The sequence below is a fragment of the Melanerpes formicivorus genome, unplaced genomic scaffold (genome assembly GCF_026170545.1).
Source record: "Melanerpes formicivorus ecotype bairdi unplaced genomic scaffold, bMelFor1.0.p_v2 SCAF_3, whole genome shotgun sequence".
NCBI lineage: Eukaryota > Metazoa > Chordata > Aves > Piciformes > Picidae > Melanerpes > Melanerpes formicivorus.
The window spans coordinates 7,703,910-7,725,861 of NW_027142355.1; the positions used below are offsets into that span (position 1 = coordinate 7,703,910).

Here is a 21,952-nt window from a genome sequence, read left to right on the forward strand (position 1 = left end):
GTGCACTAATAAAGCTTTAAAGTGCAAAAGGTCTATATTGCAAACGTATAAAAGGAAGTACTTCCTATTATTTTTTTTTTTCTTTTCCCCTATAAGATGGAGGGAACACTGGGAGAAGCAGGACAGTACATAATTTGTCATCATCTGTTCTTCAAGAATGAAGTAATAAAAACATCAAACACAAGACAAATATTGCTTAAAACATAGGTAAGGTGTTGTGAGGAACAATAAATAATAAAAATTTGTTATCAAGAAATTATTTCCAGTAATTATTATCAAGAATTAGAGTCCTATTTGAGCAGGGAGCCTAAGAGCTACATTTCCTATGCATAGATGATAGTTCTCAAAACATATGGCATGGGGTTATTATACTGCCCAGCTTTTAGTGGGTATATCAACCTAATGGGGGTTCTCTAAATTGACATAATAGAATAAATTCCAGGATATAAATCATGTAGGAATAGAAAAGTAGGTTGTGCTTGTTTACGCATGATTTTAAAAAAAGCTTATTGTCAAATAAAGTAAATAACAATAAAGTTGTTTAATTGTGTATCTCATTACTACAATAAGTTTTGAAAACCAAAATTAAATAGGTGCACAGAGTTGCACAAGTTCAGGTAAGAAAGGTCCAGAAACAGATGTTAAAACCAGTGATGTGCACATGCTTTTTAATTCAGAAAATCATTAAGATACATGCTATTGGAACGTGGCAGCATATAGGTTAAAAATAACTCACAGAAATAGCCTATTTAAATGATTTAATATTTTTCTTAAGCATATACTACTGATTCTGTTAGGCATGAGAGAGTGGACTGGGTAGACCTTTGATCTGGTGTACTTTTATTTATAGATGAAAAAAAATGGTTAAAAATTAGCAATCAGCAAGTTCAGTACCATGATTGATACTACTCTATATGTTCTGACAGTAAAGTCTTATAACTGGACTCACAAGTAAGTATCTTAAAATACAGATATAGTAGATACAGTGGTAGAGCAGACATTGTCTATTTGGTAAAGCCACATCCTAGCAGGTGGTGTGTTCCCTACTTTAGTTGACGTGAAAGGTTTTGTGAGGGCTTTGGGGAATTCAGTTCTGACACTGTCCTACTGAAAGATATCCCTGAGTTGTGAGCAAGACCTCTCTATGAAGGACTAACTCCCTATTTCACCTATACACACCACAGATACTCCGTAGTTCATATGGAGGCTGTTTTTTGGAATACTTGCTCCTTGTGATGGATAGTGGGACGATGTAAGGTAGCACCCAGGAAGGTGTTCCTGGGCATTTTGTTATGGTAACATGATGATTTGTTGTGACTCACTGGTACCCTGCTTTCAGATCAGGTGATGTACAGCTTATTTAGCAAAGTGTGAAGACTTCCCAAGTGTGTTTAAAATCCCCAAACTGGAGGTAGCCTACAGAACCAGAGGCTTCCATTGATAGAAACAAATAAGTGAATTAAGTTCAAGGCACAGATTCCTGCTCATGATAAACAAGAAACCAGTAATCCAAGACACCCACCCCAGCAAAGCTGATTTTATTCAATGCATTAGAAAGCCAGGAAAATAAGTAGGCATAAGAATGCATTTGGATTGCAGTGAACCTTCTTGCTGCATCATTGTAGAAACAGTTCCCACGTATACATAGAATTTAAAGACAAGAAATTTGCTAAAACTGTTCTAAAACTGACATGAAATCCAGAAGAAAAAGGCTTTTAACTGTGTTTGTCAAAAATTCACATTTCTCATTTTTCACTGTGAAACATAAGAAATTAGTTGAACATGCATTATGTTTGTTTCCCACAACTAACAATTTTCAGTCCTTGGAAAGTTTTAGAGGGAGGAGCTCAGAGGTGCTGTGGGAGGGACTAAAATTCACATTAAAGTTTTGGCACAAGAGGGAGAATTGTCAGAGCAGAAGGTTTCTTCCGAGCTTTTCCCTTTCCTTTTTTTTTTTTTTTTTTTTTAATTAGGATGATAAGTATTCATGTTCAGATTCTGCTAATAATTCTTTTTTGGCATTCTGATTGTCACATTATTCCCAGGATTGAAGAATGTGGGCTTTCATGTTCTCAGGTAATCTTATACTTGTTCCTATTTGCTATCTATTAATACAGTAGTTGTATGCTGGCAAAGTAATTGCCAGAAGAGTAAGAAAGCAACGATGGAAAAATATTTCAGCTGTTCTAAACATTATATTCCTGTCATTCTGAATTAAGTATCCAAAGCAGCAAAGATTCCTGTTAGGAATGGAGTGAGAAAATGCATCTTCCATAATTTTCAGCTGCTATTGTTAGTACCTTTTTAGATCAATCTTTTGCATTTGAAAGAAAAAAACCCACCACTTCAGTTAATATTCAATACTTTAGAGAGTCAGTTTTCACAACAGCAGCAGTGTTTCACAACTGCAGAGGAGGGAGGAAGGGAGGTTTGAAATTGCAAATTGTGGTAGGAATATACAAAGTACTGACTTTCCCTGTTAATAAATGAATTAAGCTTGAGAAAGAGTAAAACCTGTCTCTCATTTTGTGGGCTGAATGCAACTGCAATATTACATTTAATGACTTAGGTATGTGCATAAAAGTGGAATGTGAACCATACCATCTCTTTAATAGCTCTGAATTTTGTGTGTTTCCAAATATACCCACAAAGGGGCACTATGGAGATATGCTGCTTCTGCTGGCATTCAGAAAAGGTAAGAATAAAATGAAAGATAAAGAAAAAAAGGTTAAAATAATAGGGAATCTGACTTGCAGTCTTAGTAGAGGGTAACTATGTGTTTGCTAGGGAGGAGTGGAACTGGTGGCATGAAAGTGTCTGTACAGACTTCTGCTTGAAGATGTCAGTGTTGAGGACAGGCAATGAGACATACTAAAGATTGTCTAGATGTGGTGGTGCTACCCAGATATAAGTTAGTACCTAAATTGCAGTAATTTATTCTATATTTTATATATGTAACTTAGAAAATATCAGGAATAAAGATATTTATAAAATACTAGATTGAAGGAGAAATATCTCCTCTATATTTAAAGTTGTTTAATATTCCCACATTAAATTCTGTAGTCTATCCACTTAGATAACGTTTTTAGAATAATAAAATAAATAGCCATAAAAGATTAACCTCTAGATGTACTTTCCTGAGAACTTTTCAAGAATTTTCACGTGCTCATGTTTATGAATGCCAGCACAGGTGTGTTAAAAAAAAAAAATGCTTCTTGGTCTGCTGCAGTGAGAGTTTAAAATCGAGATTATTTACTGTTCTAATTTATCCCTCCAAAGAGTCTATGACTATCAGACTCAGCATGTAAAAAAAAACAATATCAAGGTTTTTGTTTTTTTCAGTGGGATCCAGTCTAGGGTAGAATTTACCTCTGGACAACTTAAAGGACACTTTTCTCTGTCACATCTTAAGTATATATCTAAAGAAGACGGATTCATAGGATGCCTAAAATATAGACAAACCCCTGAGGTTTGGTGGACTGGCTCCCATTCTTACAGTTTCTCCAACACTTAAGGTTGGATTACTGGGAGTTCTTTCTTTCTTTACTGATTGATTTATTTTTAGTTTACATGGGAAAGACATTTCCAGTATAATGGAATCAATCAATCAATCATTTGTGATGGGAAAGATGGGATTCAGTTCATGTTTTCTATGTAATGCTGCTTCTAGTTGTATTCAGTGAAATCTTGAATGCATTAATGACTTTTTAGGACAAAAATGTTTTCTCACTGGGAACACTAATGATCTCAACAGGAAAAATTACTGCCAGCAGAGCATTTTCAGTTTAGTGCAAATCATTGTAGCTGCATGAACTTTAGAGTCTCATGACTAGCTTGTCAGAGAAAACTTCTTCCTTTTCCTTTGGAAGTACCTTCAGTTTCCCTACGTAATTGACCAGAATTTCTGGCCTCAACCCCATTCTTCCATAAGTTATTTTAAAATGGAGAAGTTTATCTTCTCCATTATTTGTATCTCAGTGACCTAAATTTATAGGGGCACTAAGCAAATGTTACAGTTTGTCTATGTGCAATACAGGTGTGCTGCCCTTGGCAATAGCATTTCGAATCACGAAGTAAAGAATGAATATAGGAGTTTTCCCCTAGCAATTTTCTTAATGTGCTAATGAGATATTCTAATTTGTGAATTATAAGAAGTTTTCTGTAGCTCCTATTGTTTCTTTGTTTATGAATTTCTCCTGTAAGTTTTTATAGCAGATTTCTCTTCTGCCAAGTCAGCCCTGAAATTATGAAATTATGTGGTTCTTTCTAAAGCAATATGGGAATAAAGCAATGAACTTGCCTTGGTTTTTTTTTGTTTCCTCCTCCCCCCCCCCACCCCTGCCCCCGAAACTGTTGAGTTTGAGCAGCAAACTAGATATTAAGGTGGCTATGTCCCCTGAATATTTTTAAGTAGTGTTGACCTCCTTTGGTACTCCTTATCAGAGCATTGGTTGTACTTAAGAGGGAAATAGTGAAATGAATGTTTTGAGATATGTAACTTAAAAGCTCTTCACACTGACCTGTTTAGATTTTGGAACTTACTTCAGCTTTACATATCATTCTTACTTTACTGGGAGTATTCAGCAAGACCTCGCTGCATTGCTTTGTATAAGGCCATATCCAAGCTTCATTATTGTATACAAACTCTACTTTTGTTCAGTACAGGAAAAGAAAAAAGCCCAAACATTAGATGCTTATGAAAGTACTACAAAAAAATTCAAACAGCATGAAAATATACTATTGCAGGCTGAGTGATGGTGAAGGAACAACCAAGCCTTTTAATGTAATATGATTTAGTTCTTCTTCCTTATTTTAATGACTTGGCTTTGCAGCTTGTGTGATATTCTGGTATGTCATGGTTGAATACAATGGGCTTGGTCTCCATGCCTCACCCAATAGCAAATATGGTTATCAACCAAGTTTCCCTGCAAAAGCCTAGGGGAATCCCAGCCCTACTCATTTTACAATCGACATTGTTTGCAGACTATACACAAAAGAAAAAGCTTACGCTAAATTTGACTCAACAGCTGGTAAAGACCAAGAGCACTACATTAAAAAAAAACAAAGCAAAACAACATACAACCCAGAAACTATGAAATTGTATTTGTATTGTCTACCGTTAAATGTAGTAACATTTTCAAAGTCCATTGATAAAGAAGGAAACCCTAAACTGAATCTGGGGTTTCCCTGCAATTATGAGAGTTATTGGCAGCAAACTCTTGATATAGCTGCTGCCTGTTCATGCTATGTACAGTTAAAGTATGTGGTGTTTCTATACTGGATATTTATGCCATAGATCAGTCCATTGTTACTGAATACTACACCAGAGGTAGAATACAGCCCTTAGGCCACTGACTCAGCTGACATTGATTGGCATTCTTTGTTCATTGTTAAGGTGATCAATTTGTATCATAAAAGTGATTTCCAGCCTCTAAAAAATGGTCATAGTAATCTAGGTGAAATTAATTTCTACTCTAAGATCTGTTTAAAAAACTAGTTTTAGACGGGAAAATGTCATGAGATTGATCAGAGACCTGGATTTCTTGAGTGAGAGAGAGAAATAGTGTGAAGTCTTGACACAGAAAGATGATTCACCACACACTTTCTTGTGTCTACATTGATATACCCGGTGACTGGAAGAGATGAATAAAAATAGAAAACACACCTTTTGCTAATATTTGCTGAGATGCAATACAATCCATGAGACCATGCCCTAGACAGAAGGCCTGGGGTTTGCATCCCTACATGTCATTGACTCGCTTGTGTGGCCCTATTCAAGTAATTTCCTTTCTTCCGTTTTCACAAGTACAAAATTGTGCTGACCTTTCTGTATTATGTCTTAATTATGTGTTTTAATTAAGTGCTCTGAATACTATAATTAAAGTGTTAAGTATTCATTAGTCAAAGCAGTCATACTTAAAGTCAGGAGAGCTGCAGTTTAGCAAGTTTTGTTGACTTACCTCTTGGACTGTGTTTTACTTTTGCTCTTATGGTCAAAAGTAGCTCATGGCAAGAGATGCTTAGCTTCTATTTTTTCTACTGTGTCCTATGCCACTAGTTGGGTGCCATCCCATTTCTTCACCCCTGAGAAAAATGCAGCCAGTGACAGGTACAAACAGGGACTTAGAAAATTCTCAAGTGTTCTTCATTATTAGAGCATCTACCACCACTTCTTTTAGAAGAGGAGATACAGAGAGCTTTGCAATTCAGAACTTGCAAAAATTCAGCAGTAACTCTTGGGTTTTTTCTTTGTCACTTCTGCCTTCCTCAAAAGCTCTGTAGAAAGTTTACAAAGTCTGGAAAACAATAAGCCATTGGAGTAGCAAAAGCAGGGGCACTATAGACAATCATGAAAGCTGGAGGCACGAAATTAGAAGATGTTGGAATTGGCCCTGACAAAGCATCCCAAAACTGAAACACAACGCAAGTGCTAGAAGCTTCACCACCATGAGATTTCAAACTGTTTGTGCAATCAGTACCCATAGCAGGGGGGAGACACAAAAAAATGAAATAAACTAAAAAAAAGTCGATGAATTTTACCTCATGATTCTCTCTGAGCCCTGATCTTGCAGAAAGAGGATGTTCTTCAACTCCATTTAGACCCAAAACTTGGTGGTGAATATTGTGATTTGGGAGTAGGTGCTTTTCACAGCTGCAGAATATTGCTGTCTGACTGATTTTCAATTGGGAAGCTGCTTGTAAGTTATCTAGGAATTAACTAATCTAGAAAGTACAATTTTTTTTAGGAATGTTAATAACCTTAACAAAAAAATGTAGCATGACATATCTGGAATTTTTGCAGTAAAGAATCAAAAGAAATGTGCTGCATCAAAAGAAATGTGGCCAGCAGGTTAGGGGAGGTGATTCTGCCCCTCTGTGCTGATGAGACCCCACCTGGAGTCCTGTGTTCAGCTCTGGAGTTCTCAGCAGAAGGAAGACATGGACCTGTTCAAATGGGTCCAGAGGAGGATCACAAAAGTGGTCAGTGGCCTAGAGCACATCTATGGAGAAAGGCTGAGAGATTTGGAATTCAGCCTGGAGAAGAGAATTATTGTGGTTGTCCAATACTTAAAGGGAAAGACACAGACAGTCTTTTTAGCTTGCTGTTTTTACAGGACAACAGGTCATTGTTTAAAACTAAAAAGGGGCAGATTTAGACTATTTAAGGAAGAAATCTTTTACAGTGAGGGTGGTGAAATAGTGGAACATGTTGCCCAGAGAGGTGGTAGATGCCCCATCCCTGGAAACATTCAAGGCCAGATTGGATGGGGCTCTGAGCAACCTGATGTAACTGAAGATGTCCCAGCTCATTGGAAGGTGGTTGGACTAGATGACCTTTAAAGGTCCCTTCCAACCTAAACAATGCTATGATTCCGTGATAAGCTTAATTTGTACATTTACTAAAGCTGGCAATGCTGTACCTATTACTTTGTCATGTTTATTTATATTGCCCCATTCTTCCTTTCTTGACAGAACGCCTATGCATGGGAGAGAACCAGGGATGATCAGAGATAAGCAGGACCAAAAATGGGGTTTAAAAGACTTCTTTCTAAGGATAGCTTTGGATACTAACCTGTCTTTTTGGCTCAGCATTGAGATGCTAAGCCTCAATCCCAGCTGTGTATGTAATATGGATCTAAGAAAGGAGTTTCTTCCTATCTCTGATTGTAATGAATTTGATTTCTGGGAGCCATGAATTCCCACATGGAATGCTGTGACTACCAGGCTGTTCAAACCAGGAACCAAAATTTAAAGTTCTATGCATTGCATTGCCATCCTTCTCACAGGAGATCTCTAGATTTTAGATATCAATTCTGGCACAGATATCTGTGTAGTAGTTTTCATACTCTTGGAAAAATAATTTTCCTTCTGATTTTTTTTTAACCTTTATTGGCTGGTGGTTTTTTTTTTTTTTTTTTTAACTAGGAAATTGTTTGCCATCCTAAAAGACACAAAAGAGAAAATATGGCCCAAACAGCAATGTGTTGCACAGGAAATTCCAGACTAGTTCTGAACTACTTGGCTAGGGATGATTGTAGAAGCAGTAAATTTATGTATACTCAGATGTGATATGGACACATCACAGCCCTGACCCTGCCTTTACAACTGTAGGAATTCACTGGGCCAGAATTTTCTGAGGTCATGAATAAGCTGGAAAGACACAGTAATTAATGATGCTGAGCATTGGAATAGATTGCTGTAGGGCTTACAGAGGTCTCTGCCTAAGAAAATCTTTCATATGTCTCAGATGAAGGTCATTCATTCTTCCTAAGACAGAAATGCAGAGTAAAGGGCATCTTGAATTATTTTCTATCCATAGTATCTCTGCTTTCATTAATAATTTTTTATTTTTGTGGGACCTAAAGGTGGACTTTCAAGTCATATTTAACTTCTTCTGAACAGTTAACAGACCCAACAATCTGCCTTGCTGTGCTGCAAAATATGCACTGCCAAAACTTCATGGAACATACAGTCTCATTCAGCAAGTGTCTGTGCAAAAATGGAGACAGTTTTAGTCGTACTTTGCAAATTCTCTGTGGCTCTTTCTCTTGCAAGAAGATGTTTCAAGTAATTGTTTTGAATGTATGGTAAATTTCAATAATTTCTGGAAAACTGTTTGTCTTGGAGTTGCCTCTACTTGCCTGCATGTTTTCAGAAAGTATGAATCACAAACAGCATTGTACAGTACCAGATGTACATTCATTGTCTTTTTGTGGAAAACTTTAAGGAAATAGAATTTATTGCAGTTAATACATTTCACTGTCTCCAGTTCTGTTTTTCCCTTTCATCCCTACATATGCAAACTTCCTTGATCTTTTTCCTACTTCCTCATCTCCTTGACCTGCTGTTCTTTTTTCCATGACTGCAATGACAGTTTTCTCCAATAATTTTCAATTTTGATATTTTAGTATTGTAATTTTCCCCATTTTTTAAATTTACATTTGCAAGTCTCATTAGATCATGCTTAATGCTTAGTTTTTGTCAGTGGTATGTGTTCTTTTCATTTTTTCACCATCATTTTAAATGTAAAACTTTTTGAGCATGGTCACATCTGTGTTACCATTCAGTCTGCCTTTTGTATCTCATTTTCTCTTCCACATAGGGGCAAAAAACCCTTCTTAGGTGAATGTGTGGCATAGGTGGTTTTCAGTGAGTAAGGGCTATCATTAAAAATGAGACATAGGGTGAAGCAACATATAATCAGCCTGTGAAGGTACTAACAATGATGGATTTAATAAGCTGAGGCCATGCCCAGGAATTATTGCTGCCTCTAGGGACAACAGCATGATCAAGAGAGTCAGGTTAAACAATGCTGTTGTTTTAAAGTTAGTAGAATCCTACCTTTTTGGAACACCTTCTTTTGGACATCTGCCTGCTTTAATTGGACTGTGCTAACTTTAGCAGCTGCAGAATGTAGAAGATACACAAGATAAAGCCAAATACATGATTATTCCAACTTCCCTCCCAAGCCCTGAAACATTAAAACCAGAAATAGACTTTTTTAGTAATCTGTTACATGTTTTATTTTATATGAATTACTGTTCCACAGTTCCACATTTATTCAGAGAAGGGCAACAAAGCTTGTGAGGGGTTTGGAGCGCAAGCCCTATGAGGAGAGGCTGAGTGAGCTAGGGTTGCTTTGCCTGGAGAAGAGGAGGCTCAGGGGAGACCATACTGCTCTCTACAACTACCTGAAGGGAGGTTGTAGCCAGGTGGGGGTTGGTCTCTTCCCCCGGGCAGCCAGCACCAGAACAAGAAGACACAGTCTCAAGCTCCACCAGGGGAGGTTTAGGCTGGATGTTAGGAAGAAGTTCTTCATAGAAAGAGTGATTTGCCATTAGAATGGGCTGTCCAGGGATGTGGTGAAATCACCATCACTGGAGGCGTTTTTAGGAAGAGACTGGATGAGGTGCTTGGTGCCATGGTCTAGTTGATTAGATAGTGCTGGATGATAGGTTGGACTCGATGATCTCAAAGGTCTTTTCCAACCTGGTTAATTCTAAAATTCTAATTCTAATTCTAATTCTAATTCTAATTCTAATTCTAATTCTTTTTGTAACTAGCTTCTGTATCAGTTGTCTCAAACTGCAAGTGTTTCAGCTGGAATGCACAGTGTAGAGATTTTCAGTAGGGCTTTCCTGTTATAGTAGGGAAGGCATTTATGTAGGGTCTGATGTAAGATTTCTGATGTAGGATTAAATACTTTCAGATGTCACAATAATAGAAGTGTGAATAGTTAGAAAAGAATTCTTTCAACATTTTTCAAGCAGACAGACACAAACCCTGATGTTTTTCATCTTCATGTACTAGGTTTTCCACATTTCACTGTGGTGAGATTCTTTCTGTAGCTCAAGCAAGCATGATCAGATCTAGTTGGGCAACTTTATCATTAAGTCTGTAATGGAAGCAGTTCTTTAACCGATACTGTTGCACCAGGAATGAATAAGGCCTCTAATGACATACCACTGCTTCTAGCGTGGCCCAAGGGATCATTTCTATGGCCTTACACAGCAGCATAAAATAAGGACAGAATAAAGCCAGTCAACATTTAATAATATTTCTGAGCAGGAAGAACTATAATCAGGGTTAGTTCCCAATTTACTTAGATTTGAAATTTGTTTATCAAGAAGGGGGAGAAACATGGTTTTTTAATGGGAGCTACGAGAACCAGAAATATGTGCTCCTGAATTTCTCTCCAGGGCTTTGAAGGGTGTCCCACCCCTGACACATGGCCTCTGATGTCTCAAAACTGTTATAACAAATTATTGCCAAGTTCGCTTTTTGATTCTACATTTTATGTGATCCATGCTGGCAGGGTTAGTATTAGCAATTTAATTTTTCTTATTAAACCCCTGTGCCCCTGACTTCTCAGCATAGTATCTGTGCAACATTTACCCATTCTATGAGCCTGTTCCTTTCCTGTGATTCTGGGCCATTAAATGGAGAAAATGAGAAAGCATCACCAATTTGTCATGGCAGTATGAGAAATCTGCATGCTCAGTGTGATGCTGCCTTAAGTTAAGCAATGGAAAAATTAAGTACTGGATTTGACAGGTGCCCTGGAAAACCCTCTCATTTTGTAGGCAGCATGGCAAACAGACAACTTATGGTTCAGAGTGCTTCAGGTTAAGGAGACTGTTGCATCTGACTGTCCCTTGAGGTAAGGACTGGAAAACTAGCATGTAAAAGCTGGAACATGCCTGTATTCTGCTTTGCTACTATTTCCAGTTTGAAAGAAGCTAGGCTTGAACTTTGTTAATTTAACCTCTGTTACTATTAAATCTTCTCCAACCACCTGCTATGTAGGGGGATGTGTGAGTCTGACAAGCGAGTTTATACTATCCCAAAGAGCTCCGGCATGAGCTAGATGTCATTCCAATTTCATTCTGGCCAGGAGCTAAACACTAAACTGGAAGCATCCAGGGAGCTTTCAAATCAGAAAAGGAGGTGCCTAATAAGCTTAAATACCTCTTTTGTTAGGTGGCAATTAATAGTGTATTATGGATTAGCTGAGGGAAGTGGGGTTGTTTTTTCTGCAGAAAGGGAGACTATCGCTCTCTACCTGAAAAGGGGTTGTAGCAAGCTGGATGGTGGTCTCTTCTCCCAATTGACAAGAAGAATGGGCTCAAGTTGCATCAGAGGAGGTTTTGATTTGGTAGTAGAGGAAACTTCTTCACTGAAAGGGTTATCAACACTGGAATAGCCCCCCCAGGGAAATGGTTGAACCCCCAGCTCTGGAGGTGTTTAAAAGACACATAGATGTGGTGCTACGTTGTTGCATTGTTGTCCGTGTCAGCATTTGTTGTAGTACAGGTGTTCGATCACCCTGAGCACAGCTTCCAGGATAAACAAAAATACCAAGGCCAGTGAAGGAGGGGGAGGAGGTGCTGGAGCAGGTGTGTTGCCTTGCAGCCTGTGGTGAAGACCATGGTAAGGATGGCTGTCCCTCTGCAGCTTATGGAGGACCATGTTGGAGCAGATATCCACCTGCAACCCATGAAGGACCCCATGCTGGAGCAGGTGGATGCCCAAACCAGGCTGTGACACCATGGGAGTCCTACACTTTAGCAGGCTTCTGGCAGGACCTGTGGATCTGTGGAGAGAGGAGTCCATGCTGCAGCAGGTTTGGTGGCAGGACTTGTGACCCTGTGGGGTACCCATATTGGATCAATCCATTCCCGAAGGACTGCACCCCATGGAAAGAGCCCATGCTGAAGCAGTTGATCGAGAACTGGTGCCCATGGGAAGGACTCACATTGGAGATGTTTGTGGACAACTCTCTCTTGTGGGAGTGACCCCATGCTGGAGCAAGGGCAGAGTGGGAGGAGGAAGGAGCAGCAGAAACAACAAGGGATGAACTGAGTGCAACCCCCATTTGCCATCCCTCTGTGCCTCTAAGGGAGAAGAGGTAGAGAAATTGAGAGTGAAGATGAGCCCAGGAGGAAGGGAAGAGTGGGTGAAAGGTGTTTTAAGATTAGGTTTTATTTTTTCATTATTCTACTGTGATTTTGGTAATAAATTTAATTAATTTTTCCCAAGTTGAGTCTGTTTTGCCCATGGTGGCAACTTGTGAGTGACCTCTTCCAGTCCTTAGCTCAACCCACATGCCTTTTGTTGCATTTTCTCTCCCCTGTCCACCTGAGGAGGGGCAGTGATAGAGTGGCATCCATCCAAGGTCAACCCACCACAACAGGTAAAAAGTTTTTCCCCTCCTAATTCCAAGTTCATTTAAATCAGTAGAAAATTTAAATCATGTATTCATTTAAATCCACTCACTCAGCTGTAGTCCTCCACAATTTGTGAATGTGAGCAGGGTTGCATCTGTCATTTATAAATGTCACAGTGTACAGTAGATCACTCTTCTGTTCCTGGGACTGACTCCAACCATAAGTAAAGTGAGTAGTTGCCTAGAGTAAAATGACGAGGGGTTTGCTGTGTATGCCAGAGCACTGGAAAGCCAGGCCTGCAATATCCCCTCTCTTTTGCTGAGCAATAGTGCTAGTGTATGAGACAACAGTAGCTGGAATAGAAAAAGTCTTCAGGAAAAAAAAAGAAAAAAAGAAAAAAAAGAGAAAAAAAAGAGATAATTCCAGTTGCCTCTAGCAGTAGCAGGGGGAACAACTCTTTTCCTAGAGGGTCTCTTCTCATAATCTTCACTTCAGTTCTTGCTTTGCTCTTTTTCCTTTTCTGTAGCAATCTCACTGCCCACTGGTTCCAGTGACTTTTGAGATGGCAAGTCTCAGTGCTGTTAATGTGGCTGAGGGACCATGACTAAGTTTTAATTGGAACCTCTTTTGTGCTACAGAGGTAATGCTACCATCCTAACCTCAAAGCATGGGATTATCTGTGGTTGTCTAGAGAGCTTGTGGAGCCTATGTTCTCCAGTTTTTCAAGAAATGGTCAAAGAAGTGGCTGACTTCATCTGCTGGTGGTGACAGTGCAGCTTCTATCTGGAGGTTTGACTTAGTGACCTCCAGAGACCCCTTTGATCCTAAATTTCTTTAATTCCATTTTGCCATCCTCTGTATGAGATCTGCAGTCATTCACTGAAATAACCATTAATGGTGTGTTAGAATTGTTAGACTAGAAGTGCTGACTTGGTAGACTAGTTGTCCTTTCAAGCAGCTGAATGATCTGAAATTTTTGACACTCTGTGTATGGGATGGCTCTGATTTGTACCAGCTGAGGGTATGGCATTCAAATAACATTTTAATTATGCCTTGTGTATTGTATGCAATTCTGTTTTCTCAACAACCTCTGTTAACATTTTAGGAAACATGACATCAAAATAATTGATTTTTAAATTTTATTTTCTTCTTTTCTTAAAGAGAAAAAGAATGAAACTAGAACATATTGTTGGTTCCAGCAAATTCTGCATCTACTGCTGGAGTTGAAGCATACAATAGAAGAGGCAGCTTTTATTTCAGCCTGTCATAGCTCCCTTTGGTCCAATAAATTTAAAATCAAGTGTTTTTTATGTAAGCCCTATTTGTGTGGCAGCATTATTTTTACATACAATTCACTGACAAAAAAATACTAAGGAAGAATATTCTTCCCAGTTGTGAGAACTCAAACTGTATTGTTTTGACTGGACATTTGCTTAAAGAGTAAATGCATGTCACTGCAAAGAGTTCCCAGAAATATAATTACTATGCTGGTGACTCTTTTACTTCTTCTGCTCCATAATATGGATACTGGACAGTCCAGTTAAAATATGGGAACAGGATTCCTCTGTATTCATACAGTGCAGGAGGGAATACATACTGACTTAAAATCAGAAATCTCTGTTATACCTGAATAGTATCAGGTAAATAGAAGGGGGAGAATGTAAAGGGCATGAGTGTTGTGTGCTCTGTGTTGCCAAAGTGCTGCTAGACTGCTGTGGAGGTGTTGGCCTTGTGATAAACAGCAGGCTGTGAAGAACAGTGTCCATACTTCAGCATGTGCATGTGCAATGGCAAATGGCACAGGAAACAAAAATTGGTGCAAGTCTGTGCTTTAGACCACTGTAAAGCCTTGCTGAAGATTGTCCAATAATTTTCAATAAACCAAATAATCTCTCTCCTGTTTGTTTATTGTCAGTTCACTATTTAGTTGAGAGCACATTGACGTGGAATTAAGACAGGCAGATGTCACCTTACTCTGTGGGACACAAGCTAGCTCTATTCCAGAAAGTGTATGACATTCTTAGCACTGTGTTTAGCCTGAGCTTAATATCCCACTTCTCAGCTGCATTTATCCTCTCAGATTCAGCACTGCACTGATGTGGCAAAATATTTTTTTCTCAGCTTGGAACACATATGGAGAGACTCAGAGCTGGATAATGCACAGGTGTGACTCAGATGTTTTCTTTTTAGCATTTTGTAAAAAGCCCTAGCAATGCCCAGGCACTCTTGTACAAGTGGTAGGTTAAAGTAGTCCAAAATAATGCTTTGTCCTAAGTTCACGTGCCTATTTCCTCTCTGCATGGATATCAGTCCAAATGTTTCCTTCTGTGATTGCTTAGCTGATCCTATTGCATACTGTTCACGTTTCTAATCACTACATTGTCACTAAAAGTTGAAGAACAAAATTTTTTGCCAAAAATTAAAAAAGATCATCAATAAGATAGTGTTACCTCATTGATGGAAGTAATTATATATGACATCAGAACTAATACAGATACTCCTTTTGAGAAAAGTTTTTTTGAGAACTCTGTTATCAGCAGTACTAACTATGAATTTTTAGCATTTCTAATTTTATGTATTATGTGTATTAGTAATTATAATTCCTCTGAGTCTCAGTAAATATAACCACTTCCCCCCCCCCCCCCCCCCAATTGCCAATTGTCTTCTGTAGGTCTACTATTTTTCCTTTTCACTTGTTTCCAGTACCATGATTTTTTGTTATAAATACCCAACCATGATGCAGTTTGGTAAGATACAATGGTGGCCTTTGTAAGAGTACATTGAGAAAAGTCCTGTGAGGTTTCAATACCCAACAGCACCAAGGATATATCCAATGCAAAGCCATTATCTCCTTTGCCTGTGAAAATAGCTCTGGAAAAAGCTAAAGTATACTCAGCTGTTTCAATTTGTGAAGTAGCTGTCCATGGCTCAGAGAACCTCTATCTTTATGGAGGTGATTGAGATCACATTAATATCGTCAGGTTTTTCACTAGAGGCCATAAGAAATAATTTAGGACTCTACAGGCTCTTCCCTGCATGAACTAAATGGAGTTAGCAGATGGAGAAAGGATGACTGCTGATGGGCTGCTTATATAGAAAGGAGTGAGTAGTGCTCTCTCTGATATGACATGCTTGTGGTGCTCCCAGAGATAAAGAATGTTAGCACTTTACAAGGCACCAGATAAACTCTGCTAGGAAACTGTCCTAAGAACTGTGTGTGGTTCTGGTCATTCCATTTGGACAGATGCATTAAAGTAGAAATACCTGCTGAGAAGGGTGGTGGTAAGAAGGAAAGCCATTTTTTTAGAGAGGAATAAAATAGTTGGCTTTTATAGTCTTATGAAAAAGCAAAGAGTTATATTACTGGTTGTAGAGAAATGGAAAGTAAATTCCAGGATGGAAACCATTTATTTAAATGAAAATATCACAATCAGAAGTCAATACAAGCTAACTCTTATTGTGTTTGTGTTAAAAATGAAAATATTTGTTGCTGGTGGAGACAAGGACTTCTGGAATGGCACACGAAAGCCTGGCTGATTTTAAAATGAAGCTTCCCTAGTTTTTGAAAGATGATGTGGTACCTGTGGTTTTCAGGTGACTAGGCCTGGTGATCTAGAGATCCTTTCTAATTGTGTGCAAAACAAGATGGATTTATGCAGAGCATCTCCTCTTGACTGGGAATCAAAACAAACACGAATGAAGCAATCTTCTTTATCAGCCTTTCGGTATGATTTGAGCAACAGTTACTGCAAGATTGCACTTTCCCTGTGTTGTAAGAATATGTACAGTCCCATGCTTACTTTTAATTGTGGTCAAAGAACAGAAATTGCTGAAATAGAGGGAAACATCAGAATATGGCTGTGTTCCTTTTTCTTCAGTTGGACCTGAAGTAGGATGTAAGTGATGGCTTTGCTACTGAGGATCTCTAAAGAGGGAAAACTGTTCACTCTACATTCACTGACTTTAATGTCTCTAATTAAGTGTCAGTCTAATTCAATGACTAATTCACTCACCTTATTTAATGAATGCTAAGTGTGTCTAAATTAATAAATATATTTTAAGACTTTTCAGGCATATTACTCTTTCTTATCGAGTTATGGAAGAGCTGCCACCAACTTGATCATCATCAAGGTACAATGGGGCTAACATGTAGACTATGAAAACAAATTTGCCTCAGACTCTTTCCTGTGTGACAGAACATTCAGGGGAAAATTTCCAGAATTCTGCACTTGATTCAGTGCCTGGGCATCCTAGAAGAAATGGAAAGCAGGTCTAATATTTATTTCTTCTCCCTGGCAATTTTAATTCATGAAAGCACTTTCTATGCCCCCAAATCCAAGTCTTCCTCTGCTGATCTAACTTTCTTCTCTGCAATCTTTAAACAAAGCAATATTATATTGCAATTGACTTACATTGAGTAGAAGTTGCTGTGCTAGCTAAAAAGTTGGCACCACACCTTCTATTCAGAATGCTGCATGTTCGTGGTGTCTGTTCAGATAACCTCTAGCTACAGTTGAGCAACACCTCGAGTGGGGAAAACCCTAGAGAAATAGGAAAATCCCTAACTGTTTGTGCATTGTGTAAGGATATTTTGCTTAGGCACTTTGCCAAAGCAGATATGAGTCAAAGATGCTCTCTGCATAGGAGTAAAATGTACTATCATGTTCAGAATCTTATTTTTGCGTAAAAGACACCCACGGCATTTGTGAAAGAGGAAGAAAATTTCCATTCTGGTTTTAATGTGTTATGTTTTTCTATTGCATTCATCACTGAAAATTCCTGAAAACAAAAGATAAAGAAAGTGGGAGAGGAACTTGGTTAATTTATTTGACTTCTTTGAGACAATTGGTCTCTGTCAACTATGCTGCAAAATGATTTTAAAAGAAAATACCACCCCATGCCTCCTTGGTCCTGCAGAATTAAAAGAAATACTTATTAAAAAAAAAAAAAAGGGGGGGTGGGGAGGGGGGAAGGGAATTTAGCTGTAACCAAATGGCTATTGTAACTGACAAGTGCTTGAGAAAATGTTTGATTATTTATGTAAACCTTCCCAAAAGCACCTCACCCACAGCAAAACCAAATACCCTAGAATGAGAAAACACCTGCCTCCCAGAACAGAAATCAATGATACTTCTTTTATACCACCATGGATGAGAAGATAAATGCAAGATCTAACTGGAAGGTGGTCAGATGGTAGGATCCATCTGAGCAACAGCGAAAAACAATAATTAATTAGGATAGACTGGAACCTAGTGGAGGATTTCTGCATCATCCTACAGCAACACAGAAGTGAGTGGGTTTTTTCATGTTTGTAACTTAAGAGAATTTGTTCACATACAATTTGCATTTTCCAGGTGTCATAACAGGGGCTCCAAAGCACTGGCCTTCTTTAACTGAAATGCTGAATCCTCAGAGTTTTGTCAGATTTTTGCTGCCTAATTGAATGGGATCCTGTGGTTGTAACCAGAAAGAAAGATTACAGAGGTTCAACATGATTTTCTAAAAAGTATTTACTGGCAATTGGGAACTCTGGCAAGCTACCTTATCAATCTGGCTGCAAAATGGAAAGTTAAAAATATGAAAGGATTTGGTAAATTATCAACCTTATTAGAGATTAATTTATTCCAGTAAGCAGTGGCTCAAAAACCAGTTGGTCCAACAGTTTGGTTTTCTAGAAAACCGTCTCTTTAAGTCACTCACTTTTTACAGTTATTTTGTATATTTTCCTATTCCACTCCCTAAGGCCATGGAGAACCTCGGATAAAGAGACTGATATCAAATTGTCCTTCTGCATAGTCTTGCAGGGTTTGCTTAGAACTAATTATAAATTAGAGCTTGGAAACAGCAGTTGTTATTTGAGCTGGCGTGTTCCACTTCTATTGACTTAGTGTTGCACTCAGTTATTTAAGAAAGCTGTAGTTTTCTTTCTATTGATGAGCGTGCATTGGGAGAATTGGCAAACTACCAACAAAGCCTTTTGGGGCTGGGCAGAAATGAAAAAAATGACATGTAATTCTATGAACATGTTATAGCAGAAATGAGGTCACATGAGTTACATTTTTCAGTCCTTCAGGGGGCTTTGAGGAATTTATGAAACTGTTGAAGTACCCCAGTTTTAGAACAGTTGTAAAGAAGTTTGATTTCCCTTATGGGACTGTAGAATAGTTTATATTGGAAGGGACCTTTAACAGCCACCAAGTCCAACCCTCCTGCAATGAGCCAGGACATGTTCACCTAGATCAGGGTGTTCAGAGCTCCATCCAGCCTGACCTTGAATGTTTCCAGGGAGGCAGCATCTACCACCTCTCTGGGCAACCTGTTCCTCTATTTCATCGCTCACATTATAAGAAGTGTTTTTTTCCTTATATCCAGTGTGAATCTACCCTCTTTAAGTTTAAAACCATTATCCCTTGTCCTGTTGCAATAGGCTCTACCCTGAGGATTATTGTGTAGAAGCAGCCAAAGCAATGCCTTCAACAACATCACAACTAATTTTTATGATCTTCAGGCTATGAAAGTGTGTGACCATCTCTGTCTTTTTATAAGTGGTTTAAAATTCCACCTTTTATGTATCTGCACTTCTATGAGTCACAGTGACAAACTGCCTGTTGTAGAGGATTGCAACTTAGCTCTGTAAGTGCTTATTAAAAATGAAAGTCCCAAAAGGACAAAGCAATGGAAATGAATCCATGTTAGATACTTGTCACTGTCTTTTTAAATGTCTTTAAAACCAAGCATATCTAGCTGAAGATGAAGAGCAGCAATGAAGGAAAGAAAACAAACTTCTAAGCCTAAGGTGGCAGCTGCTGCAGGGTAGTGACCATGCTGTCATTTCTGACCTGTGGCAATATGATTTTGCTCTACAGCTGTGTTTACAAGGACAGATGTGTTTATGTGGATGAAAGCCTCATGGAAGACCAAGCAAAAGCGCTATTTTATGATATATTAATGTTTACCCAGGCTTCAGTCCCTGTGCTTGTCTACAATTTGAGAACTTCCAAAGGTCCACTGAGAGAATTTTACTGGCTCTAAGACTCGCAGTGTGTTGGTTTATTGACAAGACCCTAAATGACTTAAAAAGTCCAATAACTGCCAGTCAGTTTGAGAGCAGAGGAGATAAGGTGGTGCCCGCTCCTTCTGAGGGTGAGACCAAGGTGTTTCTGTGAATGACATACTGATTTTGAAGGAAAGCAATGGGAAACGTATGGCGTGTACAAAGGAATACTGGTCTAAGTGCTGTGTCAGAAACTTGAATGCTGGAACTGCAGAAAAAAGTATTTGCTGGATATGTAATGGCCTCTATTTAGAATGTCATGGATAGCAGTAAAAATATGATTTGCTATTTTCATACCCTGCAGAATTTTAGTGTGTAGTTAAGTATTTATTTTACTGTGAAAATAGGTGTAGGCTGTCTGAAAGATACCTGGAATCTTGTTACAATCTCAGTGTCAGGTTCTCTTTGCCTCTGACAAAAACAATTCCCACTTGAACATGATCAGTACTGTGCCTGAATAATTTCATTTTCAGGATTCTGAGCCAGATAGTTCTCAGAAATATAAAGGGAAGTCTTATTTCTAAACTTCATTGGCAATTACTGTAATATTTTCTTCCACTGGCCTAGTGTGATTTTTAAAAAGCATAATAGTTACAATGTCCTAGATAGCCTCCATTTAAATAAATAACTTGGTTTCTTTGCCTTGGTATGAAGCAGTCTATAGTAAAATAAATAAGAAGAAATAAGCTTTTGGTTAGTGTGTGTGGCAGTACCTCATAAAATGATGTATCTATTTGATAGAATTGTGATAATTTTTATAACAATTACACCTCAGTAGAAACACATGAAAATAAAGATAATGCTGATCCTGTGTCCCTATATGTATGAGGCTGTCAAATGTAGTAGTGATGTAAATTTTCACAGTATTTGAATTGGTTTTGTTGTTTTGTTTTACCTTGAAAATTATTTCTGTTGTGGACTGTGAATATGTTGGCTTGTTTAAAGTATGTTCATATTTGTGTACAATGACTAAGCTGTATTTATTTTTATTGTTACTTCAGCTTTTATAGTATTTTTGTTTCTATTTGCAGGGGATTCATTGTAAAAGCAAACCTTCCAGTGAGTATACTTCATTCACATTTTTATTACATTTGCTTTTGCAAAATGAAGGTAATTTATTGCAGATAAAAAAGCCACTTTCCTGGTGACATCAGATCCCTGTCATGACAGGGTGTCTGCCACCGGTTTCCTTGTACAGACCACTGAAAATTGGTAGCTTCTGATGATAGGTTAATAATGACTTTGCATTCTTGTTTTATGGTTTTCCTTACAGTAGATGGTTGATGAGAGAATTTTCTTAGTTGTTTCACATGTGTTTATTGTTTCTAGTTATTATTATTGCCTATGGTAAATAATAGAAGCTCTTCAATTACCTGTACCCTGAAGCATCCATCAATTACTCCTCCACCGCACACAGTCTCTTGAGAGGGAAGTAGAAGGCAGCTGCACTGCAAGCAGTCCTCTCTGAGAGGATTCTGCATCAGCATCTCAAATGCTTGTGACTCAGCATTGCAGCTACTCCCTGTCTGTGAATTCCATGGCATGCAGGTCAGGAAAGGCACAGTGGAAACAAGCAGTGCTTAGAGCTGGGCCTCTGGCTAGGACTGTCAAGACTCAGCTATCACCATTCCTACTCTGGAAGGATGGCATTCATGGGCTTTATGTTGAGGCAGAGAGAAAGAACATAGCAGTGGAAGGGATGCAGTTAAAAGGCCCCCATGGAAAAGTCTCTAGTCTTCTGCTGGTCAGTAGAGTGGACCACTGGTGGCTAGTTCAAGGAATGAATCTTCTTGGCATTAGGCAGCTGAGCTGCTAGTTAGACAAACTAAGTGGAACATAGAAGAAATGGGGGCATTGACCTTTGCTCTACCTAGCTAAAGCTTGTATTTGTGCCCTCAGGCAGCACAGGCTGAAAAAACCAAACTCTTCAACTCTGGTCCTAAAGGGAAGGGCACCTGCTATACTGTTGGTTACGAGTTAAAATCTTTGCTGGATGTTACACAGTGCAGATCTAGATAGTAGAGACTCTCTGCCATGAGGTGGTGATTTGTTGCACCTATCTTATGACAAGGTGATTTATGTGCTGGGAGAGAGGAAAGAAGGGTTCTCCTCCTCTGTTGGCAGCCAGAGGTGCTTAGATGATGCTCATAAAATTAAACTAGATGGTTTTCTCTTAGCTGAATATGGACTCTGAACACTGAAGAATTTGAAGTAGTAATCCTTATCTTTC

General features: G+C 38.5%; 1 protein-coding gene across 3 annotated transcripts in view; it reads left to right on the plus strand.

The window, feature by feature from the left end:
• Positions 1 to 1,954: 1,954 nt before the first annotated feature.
• IL17REL (interleukin 17 receptor E like) overlaps positions 1,955 to 21,952 on the plus strand; it is a 50,248-nt gene continuing 30,250 nt past the window's right edge. For all 3 annotated transcript variants that reach the window (XM_068164307.1, XM_068164290.1, XM_068164297.1), the window contains exons 1-2: positions 1,955 to 2,076; positions 20,754 to 20,781. In XM_068164307.1, the coding sequence (XP_068020408.1) occupies positions 1,975 to 2,076; positions 20,754 to 20,781 (130 nt within the window). In that variant the 5' untranslated portion in view covers positions 1,955 to 1,974. The remainder of the gene's footprint in view (positions 2,077 to 20,753; positions 20,782 to 21,952) is intronic.